At 44.8% G+C, this 17,571-nt stretch overlaps 1 protein-coding gene across 2 annotated transcripts in view; it reads right to left on the bottom strand.

Annotated features, from left to right (window-relative positions):
- The window catches only part of slc35f4 (solute carrier family 35 member F4), a 32,431-nt gene extending 15,324 nt beyond the window's left edge, over window positions 1-17,107 (bottom strand). For both annotated transcript variants that reach the window (XR_008963648.1, XM_057343434.1), the window contains exon 1: window positions 16,749-17,107. Coding sequence is in view for 1 of the 2 variants with exons in the window: in XM_057343434.1 (XP_057199417.1) it covers window positions 16,749-16,968 (220 nt within the window). In the remaining variant the exon portion in view is untranslated. The remainder of the gene's footprint in view (window positions 1-16,748) is intronic.
- Window positions 17,108-17,571: the final 464 nt, after the last annotated feature.

The raw sequence follows: 17,571 nt of genomic DNA, 5'->3' as shown, positions 1-17,571 counted from the left end.
CTCTTCTCTCTTCCTCTTGCTCTCCTTTTTTGCACTTTCCCAACTTCCATCCTTTTTCCACCCACATCCACTTCCTTGCCACTTTCAGATTTCTGTTAAGGCATGGGTGATCCAGTTGATCTAAGCATAAAAAAGTAGTTTTTTCTTTATACCTTTGCTTTTCCAATCAGGCTCTCTCTTCTTCTTCCATCAGCACTTGTGCTCCACTTGAAAGCCCTTCACTGTCTGCTTTAGCAGAGGTCTTATCTTGCTGTCTGAATCTCTGTCGTGTTATGCTAATAAAAAAGGCACATAGCAAAAAGTATCCTCTCTGAAAATCCAAAGAACTCCTGGATGAAATGATTTCATCTCTTCTCACCACTCGAGGAGGTGCCAGAAGAGTCAGAATATGTATTTATTATCACATTATTTTCCATTCAGAATAAAGGGATATTTAACCTAAATTATTATTAAATATATTTTTCTCAATATTTAGTTATCTCATGTTTCTACTATTCTATAACCTGTTTTTGTGGAACACAAAAGGAGACAGTTTAAAGAAAAGTCAAGCTGCTATTCTCCCCAAGAAGCACCACAAGACAAAATCACTCTAAAGTAATTGAACGTATGCTTTATTTTTACATATAATATGTTTTTGAAAGCATTTCATAACTTTGTTTGAGCAACATAATAAAAGTTACTTTGTTTGGATTGCAGTACTTACAGCCAACGTATGCTTCCGTCCTGTGTGCAGATATGGAACGACATGAGAGTGAGGAAATGTTACACTGCAGTGTCTGCAGTGATGAGATTTTATTAGACTAAATGGAGTCACAAAGTCATAGACCACACTGAATATCAAGTGCAGGTCTGCCCGGCCAGAGCAGGGTCTATTACATGCTGCTCCTCTTTGGGGTTTTCATGGCCTTGCATTTAATACGCCCCAATAGTGCTTGTTCCAGTTGCCCCAGCCACACACTCGATTACCCACAATACACCCACACCAACCCAGTCTCACAGCAGTTTGTGGCATAAGCACGAAATTTGGAATCTATTGATTCGTGTTCAAGGACAGAAATTTCCTTTTTTTTCATGTCAGTCAACACAAACTTTTTTCGTGTCACTTAGCACGACTTTTAATACACAGACCGCGTGTGTATGTACAATTATATTTCACAAGTTCGCCTAAGCAAATAATTGAATAAAGTGGGCAAGAATGGTATGTGTATTTGACATGCTGTCCAGGGAGACGGCTCCGAGCTCGGTATTTGCCCGAACCCTGAGTGCTCCCCCCGTGTTTCGGGATGAGGTATAAGAAATGGGCCGACGGTGCAGAGTCAGGGTGGAGGAGGGATACTGAAAACACTTGAGAGAATGAAGGTAAGAGGGCTTGTCTATATTTATAGGGGCTTCCTCTTACGCTGATAGGATAGATGATGTAATTGCTGATGACAAGTGGCTGTGTAATTATTTGTTAATAAAACTTCATTTATAACCTGATACCAAAGTCGTACATATTAGGAGGTGGCTATACCTTACCCTATCCCAAACCATAAAATCACAGCCGCAAAGGCAAATTTAGCTAAAAACGAGGTGGCATTTCACAAGGTGGCAAAGCATGGATAAAGGGCCACCCTAACCCCGCCCCTAAACCTAAAGTCACAGGGTCAAAGTCAAATCATAATAAAACATACAAATCAAATCGTAGGAAGCAGGAATTCACACGAATGAGCCACCTTGTAAAATAGGTATGAACTCCCATCAGATTGCGTTGATATGTATTTATACATATGAAAGATACTGTGTATTAAAATACGTTAGATTGAAAGTCGTGCTGGGTAACCCGAAAAAACGTTGTACTGACTGACACGAAAAAAGGGAGATATTTGAGTCAATGAGCAAGAATCAATAGATTATGATACTGTGTTGCACACACACACACACATACAATGACTCCAACGTCTGCTTCCCCTAGTGTCATACTACAAAGGCTTACACACACAGAAAATAAAGCCTTCTCCCTCTAATTCATTCATGCTGTCTTTATTTAACCCAACACACACTGCTTCTAGTAATATAGATTGGAGTCCATTGCATCCTGAACTCTGTTAAAGCTTGTTTGCTTATCCAGATCTCATTATACTGGCAAATTTGCCTCTGCTTTTGAAGAAGAGTCAGTTTGCTCGGACGGGCTCGGAGCGTGCCATCCGAAGGCAGTCCTGACTATACTGTGCCAGGAAATGTACCTCACTAGAGTTTCAGCGAGCTCGAACACACACACAGACAGATACACCCATACAAAGTGCCACTATTTACTCAAGTGAGTGTTCTGTTTCTTCATACTAAATCTACAATACCGCTCCAACGTGTGACTCAAAAATAGGCTACTTTAGTTCAAGTTCACTTTATTTCTATAGCACCTTATAGTTCAAACTAAGTTTGCCAAGGTGCTGTACAAGAGTATTAAATGAACCACAATATATAAGAGAGTAAAAACAGACAGATAAAACATAAAAACATTACAAAGAGTCAAACGCACAAGAAAAAAAATGTGTTTTTAGCTTCGATTTAAATTGGGCTAACGTGGGAGCAATCCTGACAGATAGTGGCAGGCTATTCCATAGTTTAGGGCCAGCTACTACGAAAGCTCTGTCGAAGACCTGCCGTTCGCTGAGCCTCGTGTCAATAACAGTTGTTATTTCAGTAACAAGGGCGTTTTCAGGACTGACACTTACAGGATGTTCGCTTGAATACGATTCCCTCTTATATAACAAAAGCTCGGGTTAAAATTGTGGTCCTAGTTCACTGCACCTTTAAGCAACACAACATATTTGCACATGTATTTAGGAACAGTTCAACTTTTTTGTTGTTGTTAGGTGATAACCTTGATTTTTATCACAGTTTTCATGTATCTTGTCATGCTGTCAATCCTTCACATTGCTGTTGGATGACTTAGTCACTCCTGAGGTTTGATTTTGTTGAAATTCAATAGACACTGGACTAGAATGGCGACAAAACGCTAATTAAAAAAAAAATAGTAATTTATTCTGCGGCTGTAGAATATATACTGTATGTTGTGCAGAAACATTCTTAGATATTTTTATGGCATAAGCGTCTAAATATTTTTGGTATCCTTTATAGGCACAAAAGGTATGTTCTTTAGTCTCGAGTTTGCCTCTACATTAATCACGTTAATATCTTCACTGTGTAAACTGACAGAGAAAATATAACCCCAGCACACAGACAGGGAATGAGGTCTTGAAAGACATATTCTAATAGTCTTGTGTCTGAAGTATAAGCTCATATACCCGTACTTGATGATAGATGTTGTGGCAAGACTACATACATTTTGTAGTGCCAACGTTAAAAATTAAACCCCAGCCCTTCTAATGACTTCATTTTTTTTCTCTGCTTGATGCATTTATAATAAACTACCCTGCAGTTATTGAACCATAATCCAATTCCAGTGAGCTATAAAAGGCCTTCACTCTCCATACGCTCTGACCCTTCTACACAGAAAATAAAAAGCACACGCACACGTTTGGTCATACATTTCCAACCTCTCTTTATCAAACAAACACCTGCCATTTGAAATGGCTGTTGTTTCGTCCCAATGCCCTGCCTCCACCTCCTCTCACGTCCTGCCATAGCAACGTCTGGCCCTTGTGTTCCACCTTCGACGCTGCCACTGCAACCCATTCACCACCTTTGTCATTTAGATCAGTGCCATGATCCTCCACCATTGTAGACAGACCTGCTGCGTCCTTTATGCATGTCTATTACCAAAGATGAGAGCAAGATGAGAATAGTGTACCGAGACGCTATGAGTGTAACGTGCACTTCATAACCACTTCGTCAAAACCCCAACAACGATAGAGGAGATGGGTTATTTGCATTAAGATAAACTTTTTTTGCTACATATCTATTAGCATTGCTCTGTTTTTTTCCCTATATTTGCTATATTTAAGTAAATTCTAGAGGTCAGTCACCTGTTCTGCTTGTTTCTGAAAAAAAACATGTACGTAATCACATTTTGCCTTATATATCAACAAATTCAAGTTTTAACTGAGTTCAAATGATCAGATATATCAGTCCATATTTGTCATCTTTAGGTAAATTGTATGTAATGTAAAATACAACGGGTCAAGTTTTGATTGGTTAGCATGGTGCAGTAAGATGATGCTGGTAGGTGCCATAACGAAACCATTATGGAGGCAAAAGCTTATTTTTTTACTCATGGCATTTATGGTTTTGGTGATGGCTTACTTAGAACTAACTGCCCCTGAGCACAGATGGCAACAAGCAGATGGCATACTTCCGAGGGGCCACGCACCAGCCAAGCAACTGCCAGTGGAGTGAAGGTAAATGCGCCATGTAACTCTCTCAGGCATTACAAACCTTACTAGCAAAATGTAAAGGATGACATCTTGTGGCCTGGCAGCGGGGCTGCATCTCAAGTTCTAGAAACTCAAACCCAACACTAAGTCATCATGGCCAGATGGTAACACTTTCTGTGCAACCCTACCTTACACTTTATCCAATAAACACAGTCAGAATAAACATTAGCAGAACGGCTAAAAAATTTGACCCTTTTCTGTCTGTATGTGATAAACATATGCTCAGTGTCCTATATGAGCCTGAATCAATAAAACAAACGATGGGAAATATGCTAAATGACCAGATGGGGGCAGCATGGTAGTGCTTATTCTAGCCATGGCTGATTGCCATAAGATGTATAAATACATATTCAAGCTATTTTGTGCAGGTCTTGCAAAATATGTTTTTTTTCCCCCCGACTTTATTCACAAATCCAGCAATTACAAACAATTAAAAAATGCTGATCAGAGATTTACACAGCCACACATTTCAAAGATCTGTGAGCTAAGCTTACAACAGGGTTTTACTGTAGATAAAGATAACATATTAAGATTTAATAGCAACAAGCTTTTGAAAAAAGCTTTTAAAACATTTGGCACATCATCAGCAATTCTGCAAAACATAATACGTCATTGTTCCAGTAAAAAGTCAATGGTGTGTTAAGTGTAAAGTACAGGTACATCAGATACATACAGGTATGTTTTTTAATATATGAATTTAGTGTATACAGTTGGGACAGAATTTATGCGACTTTTAATTAACTGGCTAAAACTGAACATTTGTCATAACAAACTAATTTGCTTTTGGTGAGAAAAATAATAATTTATGAATTACACTGTGCAGTGTTATGTATAAAACTGCAAAATTGTATCTGTTTAAAGTACAATGCAGATTGCTTTAAGAGTGATAATATAGACAATACAGGCTAATAACAACAGTGTAATTTATTCTGTTAAAATGTGCCTGTGCAAAGACATCTATACTGCAAGTAAGGCTTTCCTAAGTTGGGTTCCGCAAAAAGTGTATTTTCTGGCATTTTCAATATATTGCGATATTATTTCAAGAATCCTGACTAACCTGACATACAGTAGCAACAACAGCTCAACCAGTGTTGTAAGTTTAAGGGGGCATAATTATCTCTTTGTACAAACAACAATAGACAAAACTCAATAGTGGCAATGAAATTAATTACACTCTTAAAATGTTACTTCAAATTGTTAATAATGCTAATAATTCAATTGAAGACTGATCACTCTTATTTTTTTATTTACATTTAGCAGACACGACTTACTTTGCATTGTATTATACATTCGTTTCTGACTATGTGCAATCCCCTGGAATTGAACCCATGACCTTGCCATAGCTAGCGCCGTGCTCTAACCACTGAGCCACAGGAAAGCTCATTTCATATAATACTGCATTATATTAGAAAAATTAGTTGATAGTGTTATTATTAACTTGTCAGTGTAAGGGGATGTATGCATGCCGGTGTGTTTATAGAAAGAAATGCAATATAATATACATAACTATGTCTTCAGTGGTGTATAAAGACCTTACATAATGAAGTGTTATGTTTTTATTACCTTAGAATGAGCTATTTCTTTCTACATACACGCGGGTCTCCTTACATGGAATTCGTCTCCTTCGGCAAAGAAGCGAAAATGTGATGACATCTTTGTTCTGTGTCAGCCTAGTGCTTCGAAAGGGAGGGGTGGAGTGAGCCGTTGATTGCAATTCGCAACCTCACCGCTAGATGCCACTAAATTTCATACACTGGACATTTAAAGGGCAACGTCACCAAAATATAATAGGACTTGAGCAGAAAAAAAAACATTTTAAGCATAAGCTTTTAAGCATAAGCCTTTTTATTTATTTTAGGGTCTACGATTCTTTGCTGATAATGTCTGGCTGCCAACTGTCTGTTCTTAAGTTTCTGATGCTCCCTAGCAAGCCCACAGTTAAAGGTGCCTCTCTGGCTAAGTAGATGAGAAAAGTCCCATCAGGCATGCAGCTAAAAATAGCTCTCTAGGCGAGGTGGTCTGTGGAGAAATGGAAGTGGATGGTGTATGCATAGTATGTGCTGCAGTCAGAGCGCCCGCTGAGGATATGTTTAGATCAGGTCATACTAAAGCAGACATCTCCATACATGAGAAGTCAGAAGGCAACATGGCTGCTGCTTTTATCCCAGTGACAATATCAGCAGATTATTTCTGGTGCACACATTAGGGGATAAAAATATATTTTTTTCTCATTCGGCAGAGTTTGAAAGGGTTTTCAGCTAATGAGCAAAATTTAAAAACAGTTTCATCCAAAGCATGAGCCTTATAAGACAAAATGGCTTAAAGGCGCAGTTCTTGATTAACAGCGGCCACTAGCGTTGTATTATAGATTTGCCATGAATCGCTCAGTCCAAACACGACGGAGGCCACCACAGTACAAAAAGATGTCGTTCTCATGTTGATGCAGGGAAGAGATTTTTGCGGGCATTAGAAAGACTGTAGAAAGAGCTACGTCTTATTTATTACATAAAATAAAAGGTTTGTGGATTTTAAGTTTAAAAAGAAGGATAAAAGTCAGAATAGGAGCTAGGACATGTGTTAATATTATAAAGACTTTACAGTACAGCAGAGACGTGTTAGGACCCGCAGTACTAAGGCTTTTAGCTGAGATACAGTTCCCATTCTGTCGGTCTCTCGACGTTGTGTCGAACCGACAGAATGGGGTTTGTCTTGAGAACCTATCATCTTCTGAGTATTTAGAAAAGGCCAATGAAAATTGGCGAATGAAATTTGCATGCCGGACTCCTCCCCGGATGTCCGGGTATAAGAGGGAAGCCGGCGTGCTCATTCATTCACCTTTTGTTCTTCAGAGCCTACGCATCTGATGAGCTTCTCTACGATCTTTGGTGATCATTTTGGTGCTGGAATCTTCAACGTGGTGCAGCGGACGGTCCCTTCCTGCAGTGACTCTCCCCTGGGAGTCTCGGCAGTTCCGGAGGTGTTCGAGCAAATTTCCTTTTCTAAAAGAGCAAATTTCTCCATCGTGGCTTGTCCCGCTGTTCTCGTGGGTGCAACACACTCATCGAGGAGGGGGACGGACACGATGCCTGCTTCCTGTACGCTGGGGCAGACGTTGTGGATACGTCCTGCCCGCACTGCGGGCGGTGACGATTCAGACGTTGAGTCACGGGTGGCTGTGTTTGGACAGGACTCAGCCACCACCTCGTTTGCTCCCCGTTCCGTGGCGGCAGGACTATGGCCCTGCCATCCGCTACGGCAAGCAGCGAGGGTGATATGAGGATTCCTGTGAGCGATAATCCGCCAGCCACTGGCTCACGGACCGTTCGCACCTCGTCTCGCTCGTCTGACTGTTCCCCAGGAGACGGTCCGCCGTCTTATTCCTCAATCACGTATTCGGACACGATGCGTGATGATGAGATGTCTCTTGCAGCATCGGGGGGTGACGTACTGCCATCCGACTCCGACGATTCCTCGGGCTCCCTCCCTCGGGGGGTTCGAGCCCAGGAAGAAGCGGATGTCGAAATGTCAGCCATGCTTTCCCGGGCCGCCGTGAGTGTTGGGTTGCAGTGCCCGCACTGCCTCTCCCGGCGCTCGCGGCTGGCTACATGGCGCCTCGGGTTTGAGCGCGGCTCCAAGCCGCACCCGCCCTCAGTGCCGTGTTTACCGGAAGTGCATGAGGAACTTAGTAAGACCTGGAAACGCCCCCTTTCCGGCACGTTTCACGTCAAAAAAAGTTCTGTCACCCTCTCTTCCCTCGAGGTTGGGACAGCTAGAGGATACGTCGATGTCCCCCAGGTGGAGTATGACGCCGCGGTGCACTTGTGCCCGTAGGTGGCGGCCACCTGGGCGTGGGGCTCGACCTAGACTCCCGTCCAAAGCATGAGGGGTCTCGGCATCTCTGGTGTCGAGAGCTTACATTGCGGCGGACCAAGCTGCCTCCTCTCTCCACGCTATGGCACCTGCCAGGCCAGGGTGTTGAGAGAGCTCCACGAGGGTAAGACCGACCCAGTGCTTATGCAGGAACTCCGCACCGCCACCGACCTCACTCTACGGGCGACCAAGGTGACCACGCGGGCCCTGGGTGGGACGATGTCCACACTTGTGGTACATGAGAAACTCCTCTGGCCGATCCTTGCGCAGATGAGTAACGCCGAGAAGGTCCGCTTTCTCGAAGCACCCGTCTCGCAAGGGGGGGCTGGTTGGTGTTATTGTCGAGCCGCAGCGGCCCAGCTCACCCCCCGCCCGTCGGGGGCGAGAGACCAGCACGCGGCCTCCCCCGGAGGGTTCTCGACAGTAAAGAAGCAGTCCTCCGTGCCGCGACTCGGCCGCCTCGGCCGTCGAGTCCCGTGCACTGTCTGCTTCCCAGCAGCCCTGGTCCTCTTCGACGCCCTCCAGCTCTGGCACCCCCCACTCAGGCGGCCCCCCTGGAGGAGACAGCGAAGAGGAGACCATCGCCCCATCAGCAGCCGCGGCGAAGCGGCCCTCATGAGAAGACCTCAGGGGGATCGAGGCTACCATTGGGCCCGACCCCAGCCACATAGCTGGGAAGTCGGATAGGGATGGATCCTGCCCCGTCTCTCCATCTGCTGGCCCCCTCCGGGGGGCTAGCACCCACTTACTCTCAAAAAAGAGAGTTTACTCTCTCTCTGGGTTATCACAGCCGCTCCCACCCTCTGCACGATGGTGAACGGCAAACTCGACGTTGCGTCATGGCGAAGCGCAATGTCGAGTATAAACACCAGCCCTCAGCACTCTCAGTCAGACAGTGCGTTGAGCTGCGCAGTCGCCAGGCAGGAAAAACAGCAGAGCTGATCTCCTCCCCGGGGGACCTCCCCCGGCAAGGAATCCGTACTGCTAGCCATCAAACCACCACCCGGGGGACGATGAAAAAGATCGTACCTTTAGTCCCCCTGTCTCATTTCTGGGAGCCTGTCCGGCTTCCCACACTGTCAGGCTGGCTAGGGAAGACGATCCGTCTCGGCTACGCAATCCAGTCGCCTCACGCCCGCCAAGTTTCAGGGCATCCGATATAACTCAGTCAGAGGCTAGGATGTTCCCATACTTCGGGCCGAGGTCGCCACCCTTCTGGCGAAGGCAGTGATCGAGCCCGTCTCACCAGCCGAGATGTTCAACGGGTTTTACAGCCTGTACTTCAATGACTCCAAGAAAGGTGGGGGGTTGCACCCTATCTTGGGTCTGTGTGTTCTGAACAGGCACCTACACAAGCTGCCTTTCAGGTTGATCACGCAGAAGCGCATCCTGATGTCCGTCAGGTGTCAGGACTGGTTCATGGCAATCGACCTGAAGGACGCGTACTTCATGTCTCGATCCTCCCTCGACATCGGCCGTTCCTACGGTTTGCGTTCGAGGGACGGGCATATCAGTACAGGGTCCTCCCCTTCGGTCTGTCCCTGTCTCCACGAGTCTTTACGAAGGTCGTGGAAGCCACCCTCCTTCCCCTTAGAGAAGGAGGTGTGCGGGTACTAAACTATCTCAACGACTGGCTCAGCTTGGCGCACTCTCGAGATCTGTTGTGTACACACAGGGACCTGGTGCTCCGGCACCTAGATCAGTGGGGCTACAGGTCAACTGAGAAGAGCAAGCTCTCCCCGGTGCTCTCCCCATTCTCGGTATGGAACTCGACTCTGTCCTCATGAGCGGCCCCGCTCACCCCCCGCGGGGGACGCGAGACCTGCGACGAGGAAGCCGCGCCCACGCGGCCTCCCAGAGCCAGTGCAACTGACTACAGAGCGAGCCCGATCAGTGTTGAACTGCCTGAAGCTCTCAGGCAGTCAGCGGTCCCCCTGAAACAATTTCAGAGGCTCCTGGGATACATGGCATCCTCGGCGGGGGTGGTCCCCCTCGGATCGATGCACATACGACCGCTCCAAAACTGCTACAGAGTCAAGTTCCTTGGAGAGCGTGGCACACCGGCAGCAGGCGTTTTAGTCATCACGCTTTTCTGCCGACACACCCTAACCCCCTGGTCTCCCATGACCTTCTTGTGGACAGGGGTCCCCTTAGGGATACCTCCCTGTAGGGTTGGGGTGCCGTGTGCAACGGGCACGCAGTGTCGGGGCGGTGGACGGGCCCCCACCTGCGTTGACATTTCAACTGCCTAGAGTTGTTGGTTGTGCTACTTGCATTGAGGAGGCTACTACCACTCGTGCAGGGCAAGCACGTGCTGGTCCGGTCGGACAGCACAGCTGCTGTGGCGCATTTCATTGGTGGCATTCGCTCACGGCAGCTAACATGACTCGCCCGGCGCCTCCTCCTCTGGAGTCAGCAGGTGATCACTTCCCTGCGGGCCACACACATCCCAGGCATCCTGAACCAGACAGCCGATGCGCTCTCTCGTCAGTCGACGCCTCGCGGGTAGTGGCGACTCCATCCCCGCGCAGCCGGCTGGAGACCAGGTTCTCCGTAACGTGCCCCTTCCCCTGGGGAAGCAGTTCGCCAGGGGGAGCGGCCAGGGGGGAGTCGTTGTCAGAGCCTTAGTTCCGAGAACCAAGTCCTGGTTAGGCCAAGGGGCGTAATTAGTACCACTTGATGCTCCTCTTCCCTGGCCTTGCACAGGACCCTGTGCAATGAGGCTCACTGGGGGGAAGCGTACTTCCGCTTGTCCCACGGCCAGCTGTGCGCAAGAGCATCCGTGCCAAGGGTTGCCTCGGACAGGGAGTACCAAAGCGGACAATGGGTGGAGTCCGGGGAGGCAACAGGACCACCTGTGTCTGGCATAACTGCTCGGGACGAGGAGATCCTGAGTGACCCACCCCCGGTCTGGTTGGGACGTCACTCAGGCTAGGGCTTCGGCCACTGGGCGGCTATACGCCCATAGGTGGCGCCTCTTCTTGTCCTGGTGCTCGGAAGACCCGCGGAGTTGCTCGGTCGGGTACGAGCTGTCCCGTCCTCAAGAGAGACTGGGGAGTAACCTCTCCCCCTCCACACTGGGAATGTATGTAGCCGCTTCGGCCGCTCATCATGACCCAAGTGCTGGGTAGCCTCTGGGACAGCACGGCCTTGTCATTAGGTTCCTAAGGGGCGCGAGAGGGTGACCACCTTCCGCGCTCCGTACCCTCTTGCGACCTAGGTGGCGGGCCTTAAGAGGCACCGCCCCCTTCGAGCCTCTCGGGGTTGCCGCTCTTTCTCAGTCCTGATAAAGATGGCTTTCCGCATGGCGCTCACCTCCAAGAGGGTAGGGGATCGGCAAGCACCCTCCATGTCCACAGATTGCCTAGAACTCGGGGCCGGGATTCTCACGTTATCTTGAGACCCCGCCCCAGCTACTTGCCCAAGGTTCCCACCACTCTCCCGAGAGACCAGGTGGTGAACCTGCAGGCGCTCCCCACCGGGGAGGAAGACCCAACCTATCCGTGTTGTGTCCAGTACGCGCACGGCACCTCTACTTGGACCGCACGCAGAGCCCAGAAGCTCTGAGCAGCTCTTTGTCTGTTTCGGAGGTCAGCAGAAGGGAAGGCTGTCTCCAAACAGAGGCTGGCGCACTGGATCGTGGATGCCCTCGTTAGCGCATACCGATCACTATCCGCCCCTGCCCGTTGGGAGTGAGGCACACCCCTCATGGGCACTGGCTCAGGGCGCCTCTCTGGCAGACATCTGCAGAGCTGCGGGTTGGGCTATGCCCAACAACTCCGTGAGATTCTAATACCTACGCGCGGAACCGGTGTCAGCCCGCATCCTGGCAAGGTGTGGGACCGGCAGCCGGTAGGGCGTACGCCTGCGGAAGCCCTTCCCACTCCGGGGGGAGCAGTGGCGATCCTGTGGCGATCAATGAAGGGAGAATGGCAATCAAACTTTCCTGCGGAACTGACAATAAGTCTACAAAACTAAAGTCAGTTTTTGAAAAAGCAGTGACGAAAAAACGAATTAACATCGGTTCAGCTTTTACACGATGTAGAGGGGTCCCTGCAAGGTACCATGGTTGCTCTCTTTCTTTTGAACACGTATGTACATGCTTCGAGAAGAATTTAGAGGATTTAGTTTTGTAATTAATTTCGTGGATTTATGAAATACATTAATGTGTTTGGAGGAGGCGTGGCTTTGGACGGCAAATCACATAGAGGGTGGGATTATAATTTCAGTGCTAGCAGGCTAAAGTTAGCACCTTTCCAAGTCAACCACCCCACCTTTAAGTTTTGAAAACAAAGGGTGCATCAGTTATTTCAACCAGACTGATCTGATGCAATTACACCATAATGGTAGGTACTGTATGTATCATCAGGGCTGGTTAGGGGCTGCTGGGAAACATTGAAACATTCACACTACACTGACCAGGCTTTCTACAATTCTGTTGCACATTTTACTACTATTTAAAGGTCCATTGTGTAGTTTTTTGGAAGGATCTGTTGACAGAAATGCAATATAATATACATACTGTAACTATGTCTTCAGAGGTGTACGAAGATTTTACATAATGAAGCATTATGTTTTTATTACTTAAGAATGAGCTATTTCTATCTACATACTCCGCGGGTCCCCTTGCATGGAATTCTCCATGTTGTTTCTACAGTAGCCCTAAACAGACAAACTGCTCTACAGAGTGTGTTTTGTAAATATGTTATCTATTTCGGCAAAGAAGTGAAAATGTGATGACATCTTAGTTCTGTGTCAACCGCCGTAATGCTTCGAAAGGGAGGGGTGGAGTGAGCCGTTGGTTGCACTTCGCAACCTCACCACTAGATGCCTCTAAAATCCCCACATTGCACCTTTAAATACCCCTCAATTAAAAGTTAAAAAGGTTTACCAGCGTGCAAACATGGTTTTCATTTCCATTATTTTGCTTTTATTTTATGCACACCATTCCAGTAAAAAAGTGTACATTTTTCTATTTCGACTGACATCACTTTTGATGGAAATAATGTTATAGTAAAACAGTTAATTTAGCACTGTTTTAGTCTACTTTTAGAGGTAATGCATTCACTATTGCAACATAAATTACTGAATCTACTGTAGTGGCAATAGTTTATGCAGTAATTTTCATAGCATAAAATGTATATTTCAAAACAAAGCATTAGGTTAGTGTTAGTCAAATTCAAGGCTATGTAAACCACAATAAAAGTAACAATGTCAAGCAGGGGTAGTATGTGTAACAACCGCAGTACCAACACCGGCCACACCTCCCGCACCAGTGCCTCGCCATATACTTTCCCGCTCACTTTCACCAGACTTTTAGTTATGGACTTCATTCATTACTGATTACACTCACAACCGTACTCTATCATGAACACCCTTTATATCCTGCACTCATCCGTTCACCATTGTCAGATCTAGTTGTTTCATGTACATGTTAACCGTATCGCTGACTTCTGTTCTGTGTAAATTGGATGTTTCTCAAGTTACCCTTTTGACTCTATAAACCGGATTTGATCTACCTTTGGTGTTTATCGTGTCTGTCATCAGTGTGTGTCATTACAGTATGAGCCCTCATTGAATGTGTGTCGTGAATGTAAGTGGGGAACAGCGAAATGCAGACATAAATCGCTTGAGAGGAGTAATACGTATCATAATACTTTATTTATAGAATTATCCTGTCAAAGGTCGACCTTGCATGTTTGTAACAGATCTGCAAATCGTCCTGAAGGACTTTTTAATGAATTTTAGTGCAACCAAACCACTGGTTGAATATGACCTTGGCCTCTTTGTCCCTACATCAAACGGCGTTCTAAATGTGGGTTAGATGAGAAGGTCCTCTTTCGGAATAGAAGGGCCAGTAAAATCAAGCCCTGTTGTACATTTTGACAAAAGTGAATTAGGTTGTGAATGCCAAGGTCAAATTGACTTTACTGACTTTTGACCAAGAAGATATTGATCTGTTACTTTCACAGTCAATAAATGGACAAGACTTCACTTTACCACTTGCTTTTAATCAGCATGACTATGAGAAATATGCACAATATGTTCATCTTCCCTTTGCTTTGCTTGGACCAAACACAATATGAGCATTTATTGTGTGATTTATCTCAGCAAATCCCTTCCTCCACATATCCGGTCTTTGAATGTTTATGCATCAATTTGGACTTTCCTGTCAATGACAAAATGTACAGGCGGAGTTCTTAAGAATGTGTGGTGGTTACAGCTAATAGTTATTTCACATTGTTCTCCCTGCCTGTCTAAGTCACTTTCATTCCTTGTATAAAGTACTAACTCAGGTCTTAAAGGTGCAGTGTATGAAATTTAGCAGCATCCGGTGAGGTTGCGAATTGCAACCAATGGCTCGAAGCATTACGGTGGCTGACACAGAACTAACTCCATGTCGTCATGTTTTTGCTTCTTTGCCGAAGGAGATAACATATTTACGAAACGCGCTCTGTAGAGAAATTTGTCCGTTTAGGGATACTGTAGAAACAACATGGCCAATTCCATGCAAGGGGACCCGTAGTGAATGTAGACAGAATTAGCTAATTTTGAGGTAATAAAAACATAACGCTTCATTATGAAAGGTCTTTTTACACCTCTGAAGACATGTTTATTATATTGCATTTCTGTCAATAGATCCTCCAAAAAATTACACATTGGACCTTTAAAGGAGTGATAAGCATAGCATATTTTCAGAGGAGACAGATCATTGTGACACAAAAAAAGCTATTTTTGTGTTTTAGAGAATTTTTGAGGGGTTATGCACAATTGTAATTTCTGATTTTAAAGTTAAAGTTCACCCCCCAAAAAAAGAAAATTCTGTCATCATTTACTCACCCTCTTGTTTTTTTAAAGCTGTATGACTTTCTTTCTTCTGCAGAACATAAAAGAAGATATTTTGAAAAATGTTGTTAACTGGCACCCATTCACTTGCATTGGTTTTGTGTCTATACAATAGAAGTGAATGGGGGCAAGTACTGTTCGGCTACAAACATTCTTAAAAATATCTTCTTTTGTATTCTGCGGAAGAGAGAAAGTCATAAAGGTTTGAAATGACAAGAGGATGAGTAAATGATGACATAATTTCCTTTTTTTGGGGGGTCAACTATGACTTTAACGAAGAAAAAAATTCACAGAAAATGTTTTAGAGAATTTCTTGAAAAATTCACTATGATTTTTTTAGTGGGATGTTTCTTTAAATCACCAATCTTTCTTTGTTAGTGTGTTGCTTTGTATTTTCTTTGCTGTGATTGACATCTCTGAAACAGCCCCATCAATGATGCGCTTATATAATAAAAATAGTGGAAAAGATAAATGCATGTGAAGGGTTAACATTCCCATCTACAGTCCTCAGGGATGTAAAAAACCACATACGCATAGACACACACACATATTCATTAGACATGATTCATGTACATGACATACTGCACCAGTGTAAGAACGGCACACCAGAGACTCAGACTAGACCTTAGATGCTCACACATACAGCATTGCGCAGTGTAGTGTGTGTGTGTGTGTGTGTGGGGGGGGTATTTATATATAAACAGACAGATTCACCTCAATTGTTGCAGTTGGCGGCATTCAAAAAAGCCCATTAAAATTCTGCATGCCAACCGAAGCAGAACCTCAAATCCTTTGTCCCAAGACTCTTTCGATTGCATTAAAATAGCCTATAGGGTGGTGAAATTCAGGAAAGGCACACAGACCTAAATTTAGCATCATCCGATACTCACTCCATTCCATTCACATTGTCATTTAAACAAGCTTTTTAGAATATCATCTAGTGTCTGTGCATTCGGTTACAAGCCAATCTAGCCAAATGCCTTACTTTGTTTGTTACTGCTCATCATTTCTTGTTGCTCCTAATTTTGCTTGTAACAGCACAATGGCTTGTTTATGTCCATTACATATTTGCATTTATGCGCAGCCACAGTATGCAATGTAGTAAGCAGATTTGTTGATTTGTAAACAAACCTGTTTTATAAAGCATATGCTATTCCTCTTACACTATTAAAACATCAAATGTATAATTTAAAATCAAATTGTCAGCAGACATTTCACATTTACACACTGGCAAAAAAGTCCACTCATATTTCTGTCTAAAAATGTATTATTATTGATGCATTTTTAATATTCTAATTTCAGATCTATAAGAGATTCTATTTAAATAGGCTATAGATTCATACTTCTATTTTACTGTATGCTATTGTATTCTTTATTCTGTTCTAACCTGCTTTATTCTATTAAAACTTATTTAATAATGTAAGAGAAAGTTCTGCAAAAGCTAAGTTTAGTGAGCAAACACTAACTTAAAATAAAGCAAAATAAAGCAGACAACAAAGCTTATGTTCCCTCTAGATTCACACCTCGGTATTGTATTGATATACATCATTAAAGGCCACCACAATGATGTGATCTACGCACAAACGTGCATGTGCATGCTTTGCACCACCACATTACTATTGCATTTGTTTCTGTCGCGTGTTTATAAACACTTACTTTTATGGCTAGAGTATCCAGGGTTATAACCGTAATAGCCAGTAATTCGTAAAATCCGGTTCTCAATGTCTTGCACCCCGTTGGCCGTCACTTCAGGCGCATCCCAGCGGTTGTTCACCTGCGGAGACGCCTTGCCCGTTAGGTGCGTGCTATTGCCCGGTAGGTTCTCCAGGCGAAAGCAAGGCTGCTCTCCCAAATCTGGACTCTCCGTGCTGCTCATTTTACCTCCGTACGGGCAAAACGGCAGCTGTTAGGTCACGAAAGATAAGCATGCGAAACCCGCTGTGGAGAGCATCACCCGATCAAATTCCAACGCACGTTGCTTTGAGGAGTCGCTCAGGGTTGTGAAACTTGCCCAAACCAGCGTCTGTCAAGCAGTAGGGGGCGTCACGATGCTCCGAACAGACGGCGGCAAGATTCAGAAAGTCCGTTCACTTCAGCGAATCGGTTCGTGCGGACGGTATAAATAGACAAATAACCGAGTTTTGTGTTCGCAGATGTTCATTTGTGATATTTTTAGTAACATTGGCTTTGTCTATATAGTGCAGGGTGTAGCCTACAAAGTCAAATGCTGACTTATGAGTGTGCAAGATCCATTTTAAAAGACCTTATTACAAAAGAGGAGAAACGAATAGACTCACAGCATCAGTGTGTCCTGTCGTCATGATGATACTGTTGGGTATACCAATATTTCAGCGTTTGATATGCTTCTCAAGAGACAAAACAGACGACTTTTCATGGATATAATAATTAAACCCACCTAGTGTCTTAAATCGCATGTGACTTTGAATCCTGAGTGTAAAAGATGAACTGAAATGTTTTA

This window comes from Triplophysa rosa, linkage group LG10 (genome assembly GCF_024868665.1).
Source record: "Triplophysa rosa linkage group LG10, Trosa_1v2, whole genome shotgun sequence".
Lineage (NCBI taxonomy): Eukaryota > Metazoa > Chordata > Actinopteri > Cypriniformes > Nemacheilidae > Triplophysa > Triplophysa rosa.
This window is presented reverse-complemented; position numbering and strand designations above follow the sequence as displayed.